This window comes from Oryzias latipes, chromosome 3 (assembly GCF_053564925.1).
Source record: "Oryzias latipes strain Hd-rR chromosome 3, Olatipes_Hd-rR_3.1".
NCBI classification, from domain to species: domain Eukaryota; kingdom Metazoa; phylum Chordata; class Actinopteri; order Beloniformes; family Adrianichthyidae; genus Oryzias; species Oryzias latipes.
The window spans coordinates 32,479,579-32,500,574 of NC_136239.1; the positions used below are offsets into that span (position 1 = coordinate 32,479,579).

The 20,996-nt window shown below is 39.5% G+C and overlaps 1 protein-coding gene across 17 annotated transcripts in view; it reads left to right on the forward strand.

Annotated features, from left to right (window-relative positions):
* The window catches only part of celf6 (CUGBP Elav-like family member 6), a 149,020-nt gene that overhangs the window by 77,371 nt on the left and 50,653 nt on the right, over positions 1-20,996 (forward strand). For all 17 annotated transcript variants that reach the window (XR_911651.4, XR_013654916.1, XR_013654917.1 and 14 more), the window contains exon 3: positions 18,006-18,054. Coding sequence is in view for 12 of the 17 variants with exons in the window: in XM_011493216.4 (XP_011491518.1) it covers positions 18,006-18,054 (49 nt within the window). In the remaining 5 variants the exon portion in view is untranslated. The remainder of the gene's footprint in view (positions 1-18,005; positions 18,055-20,996) is intronic.

A 20,996-nucleotide genomic window follows, 5' to 3' on the forward strand; every position in this document is an offset into this window, starting at 1 on the left:
AGAACACCTAAAAAATATTTGCTCTATTTCGTTTCAACCATTCACACACATTGGGCTTCCTTGGGCCCCACCCTTTTCAGTTTCACTCGTTACATAATTCATCTATAAATATAGTCTTAGTGTCTCAAAGAACGGTAGATGAATGCAGCTAAGATCAGATTTCTGTCAGAAAAGCTATTTGGCAAAGGGTGACCTGGAAATTGTAGGTAAAACTGATGGTTCTTATCCAGTTCTACCCTTTTGACATAAATTCTAACATAGAAAAACCCCAAAAAATTAATGCTTGAAGCGTTAAGGTTTAAGCTCACGGCATATCTGGTATATCTGGATCTATTTTTCTTTATACTGTTTGTTTTCAAGACTCAAAAGAAACACAAAGAATAGAATCGTAGGGTACACAGGAAATAAGGTTTTCTTTTTGCTCTAAAAAACTATTTACCCACGGCTGGTACAAAGAATGAATGCAACATCTTGCAGTGTTACTTCCTGGTGATATGCTTATGTTGTCCATGTCTCTGTGAACAGTGGATTGACAAATTAGATAGGATCTCATCAAGTGTAAATAATGACAGCTATCTGTAAATAGTGTTGGAGCATGAGAGCAACAGATGCTGCTCTTGATAGAGGAGAAAAGCCTGCTCTCCTCCACCGAGCCTGCTCCCTGCATGCTGCCACTCACGTATTTGGCTCCCATTAACACTGATCTATATTAATTCTTCGAAAAAAAAGGATGGATAAGGAAGTTGATTAAGGAAATGAAAATCTATTCTGCTGCGCCGAACCTCAATGCTTTCCAGTCCGTGTCACACTGTGGGATTTTTACACCTTAATGGCTATCCAGTTAGTCACAGATCAGTGAAGCAAAACAGAGATACAATGTTTATTATCTATCCACCTTTTTTTTTAAAACATTACTTTTTCTGGAACTTTAGGATTTCCTAAATAATGACAATAAATGTCTTCATGTAAATTTTGTCTCCATCTCAAATTCTGCATGTGTACGAAAACTCAATGAGCTGCAGTTGTTTGATGAAATGTACCTGGCATTTATCAATAGCTGCAATGAAAGCTAACCTCCTCCCATGTCCACTGAGGCTTATATCCAGCCCATTGATTTCTGGCCAGGCATTTGCTCACCCCAGTCGAGGTCCAAATGCAATTTAAGTGTTGTGTGGCAACGTGTTTGTAGCAAGAACCTTACATGGTGTGGTCAACAGCCTGAGGCAGTGAATGAGCTCTCAAGTGGCAAACAGCAGCGAGACGCATTTCCTCTTCCAGCTCACCTCACGCCTCCTCATCAAATTAAACGATAGAGACTGGAGGGCTTTCTGCGGGCCTTCAGCATGCTTTCACCCTTCCATCTCTAAGAGGACGAGGCAGGCCGATGACAAACACTGCTGCACCGCTCTCACATGTGGAGGTGGTGGTGGGGGGGGTTTTGTGTGTGAAGGGAGGCTGTACTTCAATTATTCCATATAAAATGGCCCCAGCTCTCGACCCTCTACTTCAGGAAATTAAATTTCAAAATGGGCTGTGGTTACGCCAGCAAAACAAAGGTGCTTAATGATTAAGGGCGGATTTTAATAATGACAGATTTTTTACACAGGTCTGCAAAATAAGGGAGGTGAATGCGTATTTGAAAGGTTTGTGAACTAAAGGAAAAACAAGAGTGGAAGTTAAAATAGTGAACTTTATCTGATACGACATCTAGGATGCATAATGGAGTCACTAAAGTCGCTGTCATGTACTATCTATTGGTGTTGTAGTGCATGAGACCAGATACTGCTTAGTGATACGGCCACTTTAACAGCCAAACTGTCACAACAGCTTACCGAGCTTTTGGCCGCTGTCATTAATAGTGAATGTACGGCGACATGAGCTGCTAATGAATACTTTTGTGCTCAAAAGCAACTCAAAGCACACAGACATGTTTGAAAATTGCACATTCTTTGTTCAAGAGCATTGACTTGAAAGTCACCAGCGTCTGCATCGGATGAATCGGCTGAGGGAATAATTGCTCCTGGAAGTTGATGGACTGTCAGGAGTCGCACGAACTTGTTTCCTCTGTTCTCTTTTCTCCCCCAACCGCCCAGTGACATAGACAGACGCTACGGAAGCACCTTGTGCTTGCCGTGCATGGAGATAAACTGCATATTGCATTCTGTTTCAAGTGTTACAAATCTCTTGCAATAATATAGTAAAATATGTATTATTCATTGCAGCTACAGTGATGGAAGGGAGGGATGAAAAATGCACAGGGCACGTGTTATTTCAACAGCCGGGATTTTCCAACATGTGATAGTTGATGAGTGAACATCACATTGAATCTCTTGTGTTGTTAAAGGCAGAGATGGGGGTATGAGTGAGGAAAAACACGGGCAGTTCATGGTCCACTTTATAGTTGGCAAAATACGCAGAATACTTGCGGAGAAAGGATGCTGGTGTAAATAAGCATACATTTTCAATCTCCTGTTTGATGAGAATCCATTTGTGGTCCCCAGGTGTGACAAACAAAAGGTTGGATGTGTTGTTGTGTATGAACCTAACAAGTTTTGCTTTATTTCCCATTGAGATTGGGTCTGCAGTGAGTGTGAGATTGGGGTGCTACTGGTGCCAACTGAGTAATTTTGCTGCCTGTGCTCTGCAGAGAGTATAATTGCAGACCTTAAAAATAGCCACCCTGCTTTGGCACATCTGAAAAGCTTGAGGGAGTGCATCAGAGTTATCAGTCCTGTGAGCAGAAAAAAAAATACAAAGAGAAAAAACTATTTGTATGCATCTGTTTACACATGGGACAAGCATGCTTGCCCATTAGACTGAGATGTTTGTAGAATGGAGACATAGGCAAAATAGCAAGTTTCTGAGAAACGTCATCATGGCAGAGGGAATTTATGACGCTGTGTAAAACGCTCCACATTTTTTCTGAACAAATTGTGTTTTTGGTTGGTGATTTCCAAGTGTTATACTACTGGCCTGGAGGCTTGTGTGAATGAGTAATAGAAAAGTTAATGGCTTCATCCTCGCCCACCTATTATTATTTTTTTTCCCATTTTGTACCTTGTACATACAAAAAAATAAAAAAGGAGAAAAGAATTCTAAATAGCAGCTACCCAATTATGCAAGCATCACTGTATTCAGGAATTTATGCTTATCTTATTGAGATGCAACACTGTTTTTCATGACAACACTGCCACAAAAACAGAAAAAAATCTGATACTTAAATAAATGCATTTACATTTCCTCTGGGTGGCAGCTAGTAGCAGGTTCCTAATCATTTAGCAAGTTTCCCTCCAGAAGTAATGGGAGGCCCTGACCTAAAGCCTCTCTGTCAGCCCATTAGAGAGTGCGGACAGTATTGCATCAGTGCTTCTGCTGTTCTGCCACTCACAAACACCCGCTAGAATAAACACAAACAAGCCCTGAATGCTACCCTTCCTGCTCACATACACTCGCAGCCAGGCAAGATGAAGTTGGGGCATTGATTTTATAATGATGCCCTGGCTGCTTCCAGCCATGGTGGAATTGGAGCTGGCTGAGCCGAGCTCTTGGTGTGTGGAGAGTTTTTTGGAGGGGGCCCTGCTGTTCTGTGGTCCGGTGGAGAGGCTGGGCTGCAGACATGTGCAGTCGGTGGATCCAGAACATGTATAACATGGAGAGCCAGTCGTTCCCAACTTTACAGGAGCACCCTGAGCCAAGCGTCCCTCGTCAGCACTCACAGACCTGCAACTGCCAATCAAAGCAGCCCCGGGCGCTGCCACTGCCTTGTGTGCATAAATTTACATGTATTTGCATACAAATACACTCGTTTAGCAGACCCACTTGGCACTCACCCCGAATGGCATTTTCTCGCTTCCTCTATGTCTATCTCTCGCTTTTGCTCATCTTATCCTTTTACAAGCACTGATAAGAGCAAGAAAATAATATATTAACCCCTCTCCCACATAAACCCTTCTGGCACAAATTACATGTGAACATGTATGTTTGTTTTGAGTAACACACAGGAAAATTAGGCCAACAAACAATTTGGAAAACAAGCAAACAGAATAAACTTTGGCTATTGCACATATTTCCAAGTCATTTGTGAAAACTGCTCTTCATGGTTTGTGTGAATCCCGTTAATCATTGTCCAAGCAAGATCCAGGCTTTTATTGTAAGCATGTTCAAAATGGCCCACACTTCAAAGTTTTACCACAGTTTATGAGTTATATAGCATGCATTAACGTGGCTACATTATTCATCAACATCTTTAAAGCCTTTTGCACGTGGTTCCGCCTCAGCAGTTCACAGGGAGCTGCGGTGCTTTCGTACAAATTTAAATTGCGTGTTGGAAGACAAGAAATTCAGTTAGTTATTCATCCAGTTTTGGCTGCTATGAAGGTGAGTAAAACTGCGGTAAAGAGCAGGGGTACATGAATTTTTCACCATGATCCGTCAATCAGGGCACCGTACAGAAAACCCTGCAGGGATTAATAAGTAAAGAACAGAAAGGGCCACCAATTGCCCTTGGCAAAACTTTTGCCTTTCAGTAATTGGCTGGGATTGCAGCTTCAGAGTCAACTTGCCAAGCATATCAGCTTAATGAAGGTTACTCTGCTGCTGTTGTAGTGTTCTCCCACATTTTCCTGTTTCCAGAGATGTCAATAGTGCTAACCTGGAACATCATTGAAAAAAAAAAAAAATTTTCTCTGGAAGATTTCTCCTCCTGATATAACCCATAGATTTGTGATCAGTAAATTCTTTGGTTTCTAATAAACTGTTTTTTATACATACATTTATATTTATTTATCTCATATAACTGCATTCGGCCAAATAAAAACAGCTTTTCAACGGGATGGAAAAATAAGTTTGCTTTGCTTATTTCTAGTCACTGTAGCCATATTTGTTTGCTTAGCAAACACTTACATGCACAGGTTGCATGGACAATTCCAAACAAAGTTATCTAGGGTTTTGAATGCGAGGCAAGTGGTGAAAAAGTTTGACCACTGCATCCAGAATGCTGTATAGATCAGAACAGTCCATAGCATCCTCAGCTACATCTGAGGCTGACAGAGCTGCACTTTCTGAGGACAGAAACAGACATGTCCATAAAATATTTCTACAACTTTTATAAAAGAAGAGGTTTGTCAGTTTGCAGGAATGGAGAATTCATATATGTGTGTTAAGTTTGCCAAGAAGTTTGCCAAGAAGGGCAGACATAGAAAAGGCGCATACAAAAGCAATATTTACCTCCTATCATTCCGATGAGGAGTTTAAAGCTGTGTCCAACAATTTGAAGTGTGCAAACACGATGTGAGAATGAGCAAAAATATTAAAATATTGACAACATTTATGACAAATGGTGAACTCTTTGATGGTAAATGTTGGTGTGAATTCATCCATGGCGCAGATAGTGCAGCTTTATGTAAAAAAAAAAAAAAACAAAAAAAAAACGGAATCATGATATTAAAGATCAAAAGACAAAATGTGATTTTTTTTTTCTTGGAAACATAATCAAGAGAGAATCTTAAAAAATAAAAAATAAAAAATAACTGTAGTATTGCTTATATTTACAGAGTTGTGTATGACCACAAAACTTTACAGCAAAAATTTCCAAACAGAGAAGACAAACAGGGATTTATTTGGCTTCAATGGAAATAGCAACTTTTGCCAAAACCCACACACAGCATGTCACATTCCTCATGCCAGCTGTCAAGCATGGTGGTGGAGAATTAATGATTTAGGTCTGTTTTGCAGCCTCTGGATTTGGGCATCTAGCAATCATTCTAAATCTAAAGTATTTTTGTTTTTTTTGTGTGTGGCTTTTTTTTTTAGGTGAGCAAGTTCTAGCTGAAATTGTATATAACTGTAAAAATGGTCCTAGGCAACCACCCCCCCCCCAAAAAAAAAATGTTCTCGTACACGAAAGTAAAAGAAAGAAAATGCTGCTGGGGCAAATTCCAAGTCTGGATCTAACTGATAAACTGGATGGAAATTAGCAGTATCAGTAGAGATAAGTCTGAATACAATTTTTTGAAAATTATTATTTCCAGTTTTTTAGTGAGCCTGCAAGTCAATCAACAGTATATTACAAAACAAATATAATGTTTTTTCTTTATTTTCTATGTAAGCTTCCATCAAGCCAAAAGTAAAGAAATAGAACAAATGCATACTTTTTTGTTACTGTACCTAAAAGAAGTTGTGACAAGTGAAAAAGTACAAGGATAGAGTTAACCTTTAAATTCAGCATGTATTTACCTTGAGGACAAGTGGTGAATTTAAGTTGTTTTATTAACATGAATGTATTGGTGTGTTTAAATTTACATCCAAACACCTCTAACTCGACAAGTGTGTGCAGTCGCTCAGGGGTCTTGTTTGTCGTTTCATGCTCCCTGCTGGTCCAGGCAAACGGCTGAGCTCCCTGTCACCATCTCCAACCTGTGTTTCCTTCCTCGCCTCATATCTGAGTCACACACACGCTTAAAGCATCACACGTAACCAAGGGGCTTAGGGTGCCCTGTCTCATCCCATTTCATCAGTGCCTTTGATCCCCAAGCCTCCCAAAAATATACTCCCCCACCCCCATGCTGTCAGTGTTAACTTGCTGCGATGCTATTTAAGCTTCCTTGTGTGCCTGGAGCATCCACAGCTTTGGTGCTAGCAACTGCCGTCTCCTGATGACAGAACAGACTGGGGGGCAGCAGGAGCAGGACAAAAGGCCCCGAGGTAGGCTGCAAGATAGCAATGTCTCATTACTTTCAAGGAAGGGTTAATGTTCACAAACAACCCCCTTCTTACTGTAGCTGTTTGTTATGACAGCTAATGATGTCAGCGGAGGCCCTGTTTGTTGATTTGTCCAAATGGGAGACTAATAAAAGTGAGTGAATTTAATTAATGACAGACGGGGAGTGTTGCTGGGGTTTTTTGCTGGGGTTGTTACCAAGTGAAGCATGTCCTCAGACAACATGGCAGGGCACTTCATACGCTGGCTCTCCCCACCTCATACCATCCCATACCAAACCCTGCCATGCCAAGCCATGACACCCCCTTCAGCACCCAGACAGTACAACCTTTGTGGCCAGGCCTAATTAGCTGTCACAGCAGGTGGAGCAGGGACCAGGGACACTCCGTGGTCTGCTCCCTGACAGCACAAGTCCCTGCAGGACCCTGCCAGACAGTGGCCTCATAGAAACAATGTGTGGGGAATGTGTTTGTGTGCATGCATGCTTACATCTCTGTTTGTGACTGAGGGGACAGTGCTCTTAGAAAGGATAGGATTGGAATGTGAAGGGTATGTCAGAATGCTGTGTACGTGTACTGCTCACAGGCAAGCAATAAAGGGACTGTATTTTTATCTTTTTTTTTTTTTGCAAATGTGAGCAAAAATATACACAGTGTGGGTGTATATGCATGAATATGTATGTCTGTGTTCAAGACAGTTTGATTACAATTCGCTTAGCTTCTGCTGGTGTCGGTAAAAAAAAAACACAAATAAAACATGCTACAGTACACAGAATCAAAACCAAAAAATCAAAATAAAACACAGAAAATGTCAAAGATGATACCAGTCATGATATATAAAAATAAATAAGACAAAGCTCTAGTGTCATCTTTTCTGACAGATTTATAGTCAAAAGCTGATGTGAATTAAATTTATGTGAAGCAGATGTAACGTCTGGCGCAGATACACAAACAGAAAGGAGAGCAAAAGTAAATATGTAATTTTAGTTGGACGGATGTTTTCTCTGGGCAGATCTGTGGCTACAAACCATCATTCACCATTCGTTTCCCTTAATAGCGACCCATTTACACGCTTTTCCTCCGCATCATCAGACCCCTGTCACCTCCCTCCTAGCACAATACATTACTTAGTGTGTTTCCCTCCAGCCCCCTGCTGCTTTGTCCCTCTTCGTTGGCTTTGTGCATCCGTTCTGATGTCCCCCTCTGTATGCTCAGGCCTGTGGAAGCTGCAGGAATGCTTTACTGATTGCTCCCTTCAGACGCACCCACACACACACATCCAGACGCACCTACACATCTGAACTACAGCTCAACACACTCCCCTGGTTTAATCTATTACCATTTTTATGTGGCTCAAATATTCAGGCTGTGTTAACCAATGCATCATTATGAGGCTTATAACTGCAAAAGCCAAAGGATTTATGGGCTTAAATAAATTATGTGATACAATACTGCAAGTTTTATGAGTTGGAAATTTGCAAATATTCTTTTAAATAATAACAATAAAAGACAAATATCTTGGAAGATGTGAGAAAACGATTTCCTTCCCCATTGTTAAAGGCTGCATTTGACTGCACATTAGTCTGAAGCTATCCACTCAATACTTGTGTTTACAATCATCTCACACACATTATATGAGTTGATGGGTTCATGTTTGGCATTTCAGCATCCTGTTTCCCCTCATTGATAATACTATCAATTTTGTCCATGTTGTACTTGCCGTTCTTTAATGTGCCTCAAATTATTTCTGAGTGTGATCACATGTGGTGATGCTCGACCCTGCACGGAACAATGATAGATTGCACATTTTCAGCGTAAAATGATTTACACATGGTCACTATACATCACCTCTGATGTTTTGTGAGTAGGTCTATTTGATCCCATTTGGCAGATGGATCCAATTGTCCGTGCTGATATTTGGTTGTGACAGAAAGCAATCTCACGGCAGCCTCGTTGATGATGATGAGTTCTGTTTCATTGCACCAAGATCCAGTCCAATTTCAAAAGCAAATTCAGCCATTCATCTTCCAAATAATTGTGGCACTTTATCAATAGCTCCCAGTCTTTTATCTATCACTTCGATTGATGTGATCATTTTCACAAACAGCCTGCTGTGCTAACGGCAGCTTGAAGCACACTTGCAGGGCCACACATGTGCACAGATGTGTATAAAAGCATTTCTGTGTAGATTTGCTGGTATATGTTCAAGTGTATGCTTGTTAGGATGCATGTCTAAATATGCAAATGTGAACATTTGAAAATTTGGTCACTTTTAAAAACAAAAAATTGCATGCATGTGCAGCAACAAATAATCTCTTTTATTTTTCATGGAATTTCATGTGTGTATTTTCTTTTTTGTTTGTGTGCTTAATCAGAACATTCTGAATTGAAATTCAACTATGTAACAGCCTCTTTTGTTTTGTAGGACGGAAAGAGATTTTTATCTAAGCATGAAACACAACAGTAATGAATAAAAGCAGAAAAACTAAGCATCTAGTTGGAACATTGACGCTTTGATAATAAAAGACAACAAAAATCAATTTGTGTATAATCAGAACAAACAGTCAGTATTTTAGGAACATACTGTATAAAGGCATAGACGATAAACAAGAAACAGTATTGGATGTGAAGTCTAAAGAAGCAACAAATAGCCTGATAACTAGCTAATTTCTAGTAGAAGCAGGAAAATTGTGTGCAAAAGAAATTGAAAATGATGTGACAAAATTATGCGTAGAGCCGTTTCCTAAAAACAGTTTTTTGAAAGCTCTTTTTATTATTATTTCTTTTCCAACATTAAAATATTAAAATGTTCTAAATATACATTTTCTCATTGGGAAAAAAATACTTTTGTTTTGAGTAGGTAAAGCATGTGGCTTGATACAACAGGTGTATCTGATTCATGCTCTTTTCCGTTATCTCTTACTGTTGACTCCTCTCATCAGCACAGGTGTGTGCACAGGCTCAAGTGAAGACCCGACCAGCAGGTATACCATTCACCTTCCACTTATTACTATTCTCTCACAACTCATACTGTGAGCCACTTAAGCTTCTTTCCAGGACCGGCTCATTTAAATTTGTACTGAGACCGTAGAGAATGATAGATGCTGCGGAGGAGCCACTGCGTTATCTCGGAGGCTCCTTCTCTGGCTTTTGTGCAAATGTGGGCATACGTCTGCACAAACAGATGACATCCTTACCTATTTATAATTTAATCTTTATTTATGGTAAATGTAAACAGCATGTTGTTGTCCTCTTGAATTGTTATGTTCTGAGCAGATTTTATCACTTTCCACTGAGTCTGTGAGAGACTGACATCGTTGCTTAGCTGATAAACTGAAAAACTCGTTGTTGTATCACAGACAAACCATAAAAAGATGTGCTTTGTAAATGTGTATTTTGTATTATTTTTCTTTTTTATCACAAGTTAGCAAATGTGACCTCAATACAATATCCATAGGGAATTATAAGTAAATAAACTACCAGTGTTTAAAATCCACTGGGATTAAAATGTTGTTTTTAATGTTCTTAACATGTTTTTGTAGCATTTTTTGATGATGGAGGACACATATTAAGAAAATTAGGCTTAAAATTGCATTTCTGAGTGCTTCTGTATTGAAGTTTTGGTGAATCATGAGCAAACCAAATATTGAGTTTGAAAAAGCTTGTAACTGTGACGTACAAACCACAATTTGCGGGGCACGAACTAACTCCCTGCTATGCTCCATTTATATGCATCTGCTTGAAGACGACTAGACCCATGTCTTGCATATTCGATTTCCTCATCTAAGCTGGCATCTGCCTGAAATAGAATAGCTAAAATATTGTTTGGCATTTTTGTTGTGCCAGTAATGTTAGGTTGGGGATGTGAGGGGCTGTAAGATAACAGGAAAGAGTATAAACAGATTGGTGACAGGAATTAGGGGTAGACTTCCTGCGAGTTAACGGTCCTGCCTGAAATTCAGAGTTGAATTTCTAATGAACTCCTGCCGCTCTGCAGAAACTGTGTCCAAGAAAACGATGCAGTTTTTGAAAAGCGGCAAAAACTGTTTTCAAGCATTAAAAAAAGATTTTCTTGATGGACAGAAGTTTAGGATGACGTTTAGGATAGTCAGTTATCAATAGATCAAAAAAATTGATTATTTTTCTTTCCATTTTGCAAGGCAGGTTTTGACTTTAACTTGTAAAAAGATTTAAACATTGAGTTGAGAACAGAAATAAAAATGTGGATACAGTACATCAGAAAAAAATGGCATTTTGTGTTTTGTTTTGCACACATTCTCACTGCTCCTTTCACTTTGTTTCTTATTCAACACTTCTCTTCACTATCCTTCCTGTTTTCAAATGTGCAAATATGTAACAAATACACACACACATACACAACACACACACACAGGGTGTCCCTCCGGCCCAGAGACAGAGCGAGAGAGCAGCCCGCGCCTCACAAGAACAGACCTCATAAAACTCCCTGTCACTTTGACTAATTTGTTAGTCTTGTCTCAGTGTGTTGAATCGTCAAAACCTCCTTCACCTGATGCACCTCCATGCCGACTCTCCCCGTCTTTCCTCCCACCCCCCCCATTCACAGAGAGGAAGAGAGACAGACGGGTAGAGGGACGACAATAAAAGTAATGTAAGTGCACTGCCCATTGGTTTCAGTGATCTACACAGCAATCCATCCACAGTTGGAGGAGGAACAGGGGCTTTATGGTGCAGACAATAACAACAGTTTGATGGCTCATCCACTTTTTGCCTTTTGTGAGGCCTCCTGTGTTCCACCTCCACAGGAGGCCTGCTGTGTTGGATGCACTAGAAAGAAATGAAGGTTGAGAGCGTAGGACAATTGCGAATGCAGGCTGGACTGCAGTCCACAAGATTAAAAAGAGTTCAACCTCACATAACCAGAGATCTACTTATTGGTTTACAGATTTTGACTAAAAAAAAGGCGTAAAGGGGAAGGGGGGGTTCATGAACATAGATAATAGAAGCAAAAAACAAACAAACAAGGTGATCCCACAAAGGGTTAGAGTCATAACTGAATATCAGAGACTTCTTTCCATATTTTTTTTGTCTTCAGTGTTTGCTAACCCTCATCCCTAATCAAATCGACCCTCAGTAGTTGGTCTTTAAATAGGAACTGGGGTTCAAAGTTAAAACATGCTGCATTTTGCCACCAGCAGCCCTCTGCTGAGCTGTCAGCACCTCTTCTCACTCCTCCTCACAGTGAGGCAGACGCAGCCTTCCTTCATGTGCTTTCTGGGGAGATAGGCGGAGTGTGATCACTCCACCTCAATGCCATATCCTGCAACACACACACAGAGCAGAGCCAGCTTCTCCTGTCTGGCTGGTCTCACAGGGAGGCCGCTGTGAACTCACACACCAATTTGAGGGAAAGACTCGTTCCCACAGTGCTGGCTCTGTTTTCCTTCCACACAAAAATGAGGGGCAGGATGTCCTGAAGTGTGAGCGATGGGTGTTGGAAACAGTAATTTACACTGCTACAGTGCAGGCCGAGTGAAATCTGCGACTCTGTTATAAGCTTGAAGGAAAATCTAAATATTTCAGAGGACTATGTACTGTTTAAGGAATGAAAAAAAAATGATTGCACTTGAACAATACACGAACAAAAGATCGACTCTTTCCTTGTATTAGCATTTTGAAATGTAATTGCCTTTATGAGTCCATGTCTCAAAAACTAAGTTCCAAGAAAACTATTTGGGATTTGCAGGTTTACCATGACCCTTAAGCAAAATAAATTCTTACAGATTTGCATTCAGAGAAAGAGATTAAATCATTAATCCTCTCGAATGACAGTGTGAAAAATGACAGAGGTTAAAGGATTTCTTAATAGCTTTGTAATGATCAAAGGTCAGAGCTTTATCACATCTCAGTTTGGAATGATGCGTCTCTGTCTCAACTGCTGCTAATGGATCGTTGTTGGTTCTATACCAAGAGTCATTCGGCATTACCCATCTTTAATTGAGCTAAAAAAAAGTCTGTTAATGGCATCAAGAGCTCTAATGAATGCACTGACGCTGAAACTGCTGAATGATAATGAGAGGCATCAAACAATGGATGACTAATCAAGACAATGATACCTGATTATTTGAAAGGGTCTGAGATGAAATAACAAGGACAAAGTTAATGACGTGCAAGATGATGTGGTAAAGCAGAATTATGGCTCTAATTATTTTAGTTATAAAATAGTATACAGTTCATCAAAGAAAGCAAATATGAGTTTAACGTATGCAATTGTGTGGAGATAATTACTTCTTCACATGCATTAATCCACGTTTCCTTTACTATGTTCACTAACCACAGACAGAATATGTGGGTCCTCATGGATATGTTCATACACAAAATAACACAATCATATATTTTTTCAAGCGGCTCACATTAGTAAACATGTAATCATTGAATTGTCTTCCAGCTGGATTTTTACACAATTGTACATAAAGATGTATAGTATTTCCTTGCATCAGTCTATATTTATCATTTATTAGAATATTTATTGTGTATTGATGACTGGTATCACTGTCAACCCAGAAATAAAGTAACAGAAAAAACAGTTAAGGATCACCTCCTGATATGGCAGCGATTGTCTTCATTTACCAACACAGCTGATTAGTTGATACTTAGTGAAGAACTAAAGCAGCAGCTGCAAAAAGACACAATTATTTAGTTGACATTTATCATTATACACTGATTTTGCTTGGAATAATCTTTGAATTTATGGATTTCACTGGATTTCAGTTTTCATATGAAGTAAAATAGACAAAATAGAAATAGAAGTATTTTCAGTAAATGATTAAGAATGCCAATTCTGCTTTGTGGACACATCTTTATATTGTGCTTTTATCAGTTTAACCCCGGAGAATCCACAGGGTCAACTTTGTGTGAAGGTTTTTATTTTCCAGTTTTTTTGTATTGTAATTTTAGGTTTTTTCCTTCTTTCACTTTTATCTTTTTATTTTTAGTCCTTAATTTATTTTAGCTGCTGTTAATTGCTGCTACCCAAAATGAACAAACAATATACAACAATAAAAAAAAGACAAATTAACTTTTCTTAGTCAGTTAACGAACTTTAGAAGCTTATTTAAAACAGTTTTATCTAAAGTCTTGGACTAAGCTGGTGGTGTAAGACCAGATTTGGCTGGCTAGTAGCATGGTAAAGATATAACCCATGACAAACTATGCAATTTGTATTGCATCAGTTTCAGCAACCCCATATAAAAAGAGTTTGGTCAAACAGGATCAAAGTCAAAGTGTGTCCTTGTCTGTCTTTGACTTTGCTTATCTAGTATCAGTCAAACACAACAGACAAAGTCACACAGACTGAACTGCATGAAAACATAAACACAAGTGCGTATGCTCTGAATTTTACCCACCATAATTTAGGATAAAAACCAACCAAGTTTCTTTCTTCTTCACTGTTGGTTCACCATATGTCTTTGACTCCAGCTAACTTTTTGTCATCAAAACAGTCTGAAAACTATAGATTTCCCCCCTGGAGACTATATCAGAGAGAGAAAAAAATGAATGTTTAGACATAAAAGAAATAGAGCATGAAGAAAGGGAAAATACAGACAAAAAGTGAGGGGAAGAATGAGAAAGACATAAAAAAGGAGAGATGAGGAGAAAGAGAGATGGCCTCTCTAAGTGCAGCTGCACAGGGGCACAGAGCTGCGAGTTCCCCAGCAAGACAGCATGAGCTGCCTATTTGTCAGCATTGATCAACCCATTAAGGAGCAGTGGTGGGAAGCATATTGGTTTTGGAGGCCAAAGGGGCAGGGGGAGACAAAGATAAAGCAAGACGGGGGGTGGTTGAACTCTCGGCAGCTACACATCTGCAGGATGAAAAAGCCCACAGTCCTCATCACTAACATCTATGCAGTTCATCTCACTGTGCCCAAATGGAAGGTAGTAGATGTTGTTTGTCTTACAGCGTCTCTTGAGGCTCTCCTGCATATGTTACCATGGTTTTCTGTCCGTGCGATAATAGTAAAAAGCTGGCTAGTTTCTCAGACATGAGTGTCACTTGTCATTTTCTTCAGCATGTGTGTAAATGTGTGTGTGTGTGTGCACAAAGGGCGGTTGGAGGAGTGGGGGTGAGTCCTGGCCCAAGGGGAAAGCAAGCAGCTTCTTCTCCTAGTCTCTGATGAATTCATATAATTAACTCTGCCTTGATCTGTTGGCTAATCCTGCACTCAGTAATAAGGGATTAAAATGTCACCTAAGCCACCTGCTGTTATTGAGCCCCAAGACTTTTGTGCTTCTGTGTGTGCATCAGAATGTGTGAGCAAAGGAGACTGAAGCCAGAGAAATGATAAGAGTAAAATTAACTTAAGAAATGGCCATGCTACATATTTTAGACATTCCAGCTAAAGTTAGTTAGACATTCCAGCTGTCTGCTCACAAAAATGTATGTAAAGGACACCATAAAGTTGCTCAGAGAAGCATCTTAATGCCAACTTGACGCGTCCGAGCACCACTTACAAGAACATCGTTTGGCAACATACTGAAAGCCATAATTTGGCAAGAAGATGAAGCAGAAGTTGCAGCAGACCCATTCTGAAAACTCATTTTCACAATCCCCAAAAAGGGACATGAAAGTGGGACATGCTGGAAGGTGGGAGTGAAAAAAATCTCTCTTCTTTTTTTGAGTCACCTCCTTGGACCAAGTAAAAGGGGAAAAAAAGAAGAAAGTGAAGATTGCCAATTGGTTGGCAGGCAGCCTGTGGACCGATGACCAGCTTGGCTCACAAGCCTGCCGGCCACCTCCACTTTGTTGCTTAGCAACCCCAAGTGCACTTTTTGGTTGTTAAATGACTCTTGTTGCTGCAGTGGCTCAGGGGCTCCTGATGAAGCCTTCTAACCAGTCCCTGCCGTTTAAGACTCGGAAGCTGACTGATCACTGAACAGGGGTCTGGGGAGTTCAGACTATCATAAACCCCTTATGTGGGACCATTTCTGTCCCTAACCCAAACAGCTGTCAACACACTCACACACGCAAAACGCACACTCTGCACTTCCCAACTTACTGCCTAAAATGTTCCAACTGACCTTATTTCTCTCCACAGCACACTCACATACATCAATGCTTCACCCTCCTTGGGCTTTATCTAAGACTCATATGTAAACATCAGTGCAATATCGATGGCTGTTATCAAAGCATAAATACTGGTGCAAAACTGCTGCCCATTTGAGGCTTTAGAAAAATGGCAACAATAAGAGAACCATTACCCTTTGATCCACACAATAAAGAAAAAATTACAGGATTACATATTTAGTCCATCTATCTCACGGAGCCAGCCTCCAAGTGAGTAATGGTCAAAACGGAAACAGTTTGGCAATCATTCAAGATCATAACACAGTTTGGTTTTGCTACACATTAATCAAGAACTTCTAGTGGTTTGTTTTTCTAGGTTGAATGAGTTATTGTGAGTCCTCTAGGAAAGAAAATATTGATAATTCTTTATTTAAAATTATATAAATGACCCATCAATGATATCAGTGTGAACTGAATGCCCGATCTTTACTTTTGGTTCTAAAGAGGGCATGACTCCTTAGGTGAAATGTGTTTCTGAATAAATATTGTTTTTGTTAGTGAATTCAAAATATAACTTTATTTGCCACTTCTTGTGTCTTTCCTTTGGTTTGCCCTGCATCTGTCATTTGAGTGTGGTTCCAATGTACCAGCATATTGCCAGAGGACTACAATATGTCCCCAGGGTGTCACCATGTATGAGCTTGTCTATACATGTCCACTACTCTGAGGTCTATATTTAGCCATGGTTTGAGCTCATGTCAACTGCTGTCAAGTGCTGCCTTCCCTCAGGGTCCAAATCCCACTGTGTTACCCTGGCTGACAGATATGAGTGGGTAGTGCGGTGTGTCAGACATCGGTACACTTGCGTTAGACCTGTCCTAATGACCTAGTTAGAAATACCGATTGAGTCTGTGAAGCACAATGCCAAATGCGATGAAACAGGTATTCTCACTAAGACATAGTTTTTGGGAGGCTGTTGAGTCCAGAAATATTTGGACTTTTTCATCAAAACCCAAAATCAAGGAATCAGTGGAACACACTTATGACCGTGACTTTTGCAATATTTATTTAAACCTAGATTATTACCAAGTCAATGGATCCATTCTTCAATTTTTTTTATTTGGTTTATTGACAACAATTACTATAAAGCTATGAACACACTGGGAATGTGTGGAATGTTCAAAATCTCACTGAACACGGGTTTTATATGTGCTTTTAACAAACAGTGTTTACACAGGCCTGTCGCTACCTGATACCAGCACATTTTCTCACAGGTGTAAAAGGCTTGGTGTGAAATGTCAAAGTGGTGCAAATCTTGCTCCCGGCTTTTTCTTTCAAAGCTCTATTCTGATATATAAAATACATGGTGTCATATAATTCCTGCCGAACACAAACTGTAATTTTTCCTCCCTGGTCAGTTTACAAACAGTTGGCACTTTTGTGTTTTGAAAAGGATGCTACCCATACGTCACTACCAAAGCCTAGTCCCTGATTGGTCAAGGTTCAACTTATTTAACTTTCATCATGTGTTCAATGGTTTTTTTACATTAAAGCCAAAAACAGATTCAAAACCTTGAACGTAAGAGTTTTGAACACAAAAGCCCAAAACACACATATACATATTTACATAAACTTTTCATTGGAAGTGACTGCTGATTCCAGTACGAATATAGCATTAGGAGAAAAGCACCTGAGTTACATAGAGTTGTCTGACTACTTTTGTAGAAACTGATTGGAAACATGTCTTCTGTATAAGGTAGCTAGAGAAAAGGTTGTGGGAGAGGAATTGATAAGGGTCAGGGATGAGAAAACTACAGCCGGTGACTAGAAGTCTGGAGCCAAGAGGGGACAGGAAGAGCAAGGGTCAGGCAGAAAGGACCTCTCTCTGTGAGACTAGGAGGAGCTGATGTAATGGCATTAATCTCTGCGTGCCATCTGACACCCAGTGTGGCTCCGTCATTGAAAAGTGCTAATTCTGCTGAACTGTGAGGGGAATTCAGGCATCTCTAGAGACATTACCCTGGATTAATTAAACATTCTGGCATGGAATCTTGTGCTGAATTGTGTATTTTAACAACATCATCACTGACTCCTTTTTGTGCTTGCAGAGATTTAAGGGCAGAGCCGACACATATCAGGAGCGTTACTATTTATGTTTTCCTTTCTTTTGTGATCTTTTCTATCATTTTAATCTAATCTGGTATTTCCCATTTTCTTTCTCCCTTTACTTTTCTCTCTCCAGATGAACCGGCCAATCCAGGTGAAACCAGCCGACAGCGAAGGACGGGGAGGTAATTAACCTTCTTCTTTTCTCTGGTGAACACTTCTCTTAAAAACACACACATGCACTGTCACAAACACACAAATACACTACAACATTGTTCATCCAACTCTTAATATTCTGTTCTCTCGAGACTCTCTGGGAGTTAGTAGAGTACTCTGTAATATAGGTCACTTGCTTCTATTGACTTCCCATCTGTGCCAGCAGAGGGGCTGTCTCAGGTTCAGACGCTCAGTGCAGTTCAAAGACGAGGCAGACAGACATGAACAAAAAGAAAAGAGAACAAAAAAGGTAAGGAAAAGTCCTGCAGTGGAGGGGATCCAAACTGAAATCTTCACAGAGACTGTAAAGTCTCTTTACAGACAAGCGTAAAATACTCCATAAACAAAGACTGTTACAATCTTTTAGAGCAGTGTAGCCACACAAACCCCAAGACTTTGGGTCTTGGGTCTCTATCAATTCAAGAAATCTTCATGTTGTTGTAAAGCAGCGTTGTGTTAAAGTCCTCAACCCAAGTAATTTTATTGTTAGTCAGCAATTATTATTAGCTCTGTTAGGGGTATTTGTCATTGATTTAACCATTTTATTTTAAGTAATTTCTTCAAATTTTAATACCAAAACTAACAATTACAAACTGGTGGTTTTTCAGATTTGGGGAGACTATCGGGTCTGACTTTGTTTTTTCTGGTTCTTATCTTGGTTTTATAGCGCTGCACTAAAAACATTCCCACTTTTTGTTCAATGAAGCCAAATGAAGGCATTATATGAGAGACTTCTGAGATTCTAATCCAGCCCTGAGTAGAATAGGTCTGTAAAACACCTTTCCATGCCATCTAATGCAAGCATCTTAATTAACAATCTTTGGATCCAATTAACTACCGGGAAGTGATCATTTGACACTCAGCTTCTCTCTTCACCTGGATGTCCAAGACAATGCCTGTGAAACTATGTGACTGTAAAATCAATGATCAATCTTTGAAGTAGCCCATCCTGGTGCTGCATGGTCTTTTAAGGCACCTATAATAGGCCATTGTATTTGTTATAGACAAGCTTAATAGTAGCACAAAGATACAACAGTAAACTACTTTACTTTTTTCCACATCAGGCTGGTATTTGATCCAAATCAGTCCTCTCAGATTTTTCTTCAGTCAGTCACATGAGAATTTAAGTGTTGCAGTAGTATAGCAATAGTGTCATCTATAGCAAAAAGTGAGGTAATGGTCACATACTCTTAAATCAGGAAACACTATTTTTTGTTTTAACTAAAAAAACAAATAGTCTCAATATGGAGACAGCTACTAAGAAACACTTTTCAGAACAACCTTGCACATGCAATGCATGTTTTAGTTTACGTAAGGGCTTTCCCACACTAGAGACTGTGGTAGTGCAGGGTTGCAGACACAACTATCTTTAGGGACAAATCTGTTGTTCTTCATGACATTTTAGTGTTAATGAAATTTTTATTATATATTTAAGGTGACGTGCCCACGTGATAATGCACTTTAATGCCACTGATAACACTGTTGTCCATTTTCGCCATAGACAACAAAAGTTTAATATTCGTAAGTACAAAAACTTAACATCATTTATTACACAAAAGATGCATTATATAAGGACTCAGTGTGGAAGGAGAGGGCATGGGGTCTGATTGCCAAAGTTTTGGATGTTGATGACACAGGAGTGGCAGGGCAAACCACTCCTGCGGAAGCCAGGGGGGAGAGGGGAATGGAGTAGTGATGTGAGATGGACTCCCCATGGGTGTCCCCAGGGTGACGCACCTCGGATTGACCAGTGTGAATCTGGCATAAGAGTATCTAAATTGGGTTTTAATTCAGAACACAAATAGAAAACTTTGCTTCAGGACTTTGCAACAGGAAAGACTTTTTTCTGACAATATACATGGTGCAGTAAATGATCCCTGTCTCCCACCCCAGTGGAAAAAATTGCTGTACATTAAGAGAGAACATTTAACACAAAGTCAGTTTTAATGGAGCTGTGGTCAGGCTAGCAGTGAAATTGTAAACCTTGTTTTCTGATAACAGAGCTCAGTGCAGATTGCAACATGTTACCCAAATTATTTCATTTAGGCTTGTCTTTATATAGGCCTATACATCACAGTAAATTAAGTGAGACTATGTATCACACTAGGAGTTTAAGTTCTTACATTTTCTCACACAATTTTTCTAAGATATCTTTGGGAGTAAAGCACTAAAAAAATGGTGACCTAAATTAACTTAAGAAAAAAAAGGTTTAAAATATACTAAAAATACAATGATTTATTCACTATAATTTCTCATCGTACCAATTATATTTCAAATCACGATTAAAGTCTGTCGGGAAATTATTTTGGGTGTTAAGTAACTTGGGATATAACTTGGTTAAAAGCTATTAATAACTAAATGCAAAATTCTGGTTGACAGAAAAAGAACGATATATGTTCATCACAATCTGCTTTTCTTTTCCTGAACGTAACAGACTTGTGCAATATTTCTCATCATTACACAACAATTCTGTATGATTTTAAATTCCAAGATGAACATAATAGACAAATGTACTCCTTTGCTTTTTTTGCATAAAGATGCCTGCTTAAGTACAAATTATCATTTTAATTTATGCAAATCTGCTTTGCTATGTGCTAAATCTGTTGCAGTTTCTTTTCAGCAGCTATACACTGACTGACACAGTGATTGACTATATCATTTTGAAGCGATTTGTGACTAACATCACTGAGGTTAATACAGATTAAGCCAGTTAAAGATTTACACGGGCTGGATCCAATCTAATTGGACTGTTTTGTGTCAGCCCTGTGCTTTCATTTTAGAGTGGTGATTTAGACTGGCTAGGTCAGATTAGTCTGAGCCACTTTGTGATTTATGTGGTCAAGTGTGATTCAGATGGTCTATTTCCATTACCACACACACCCCAGTGTAGATCTTATTTTTGTCATGGTGG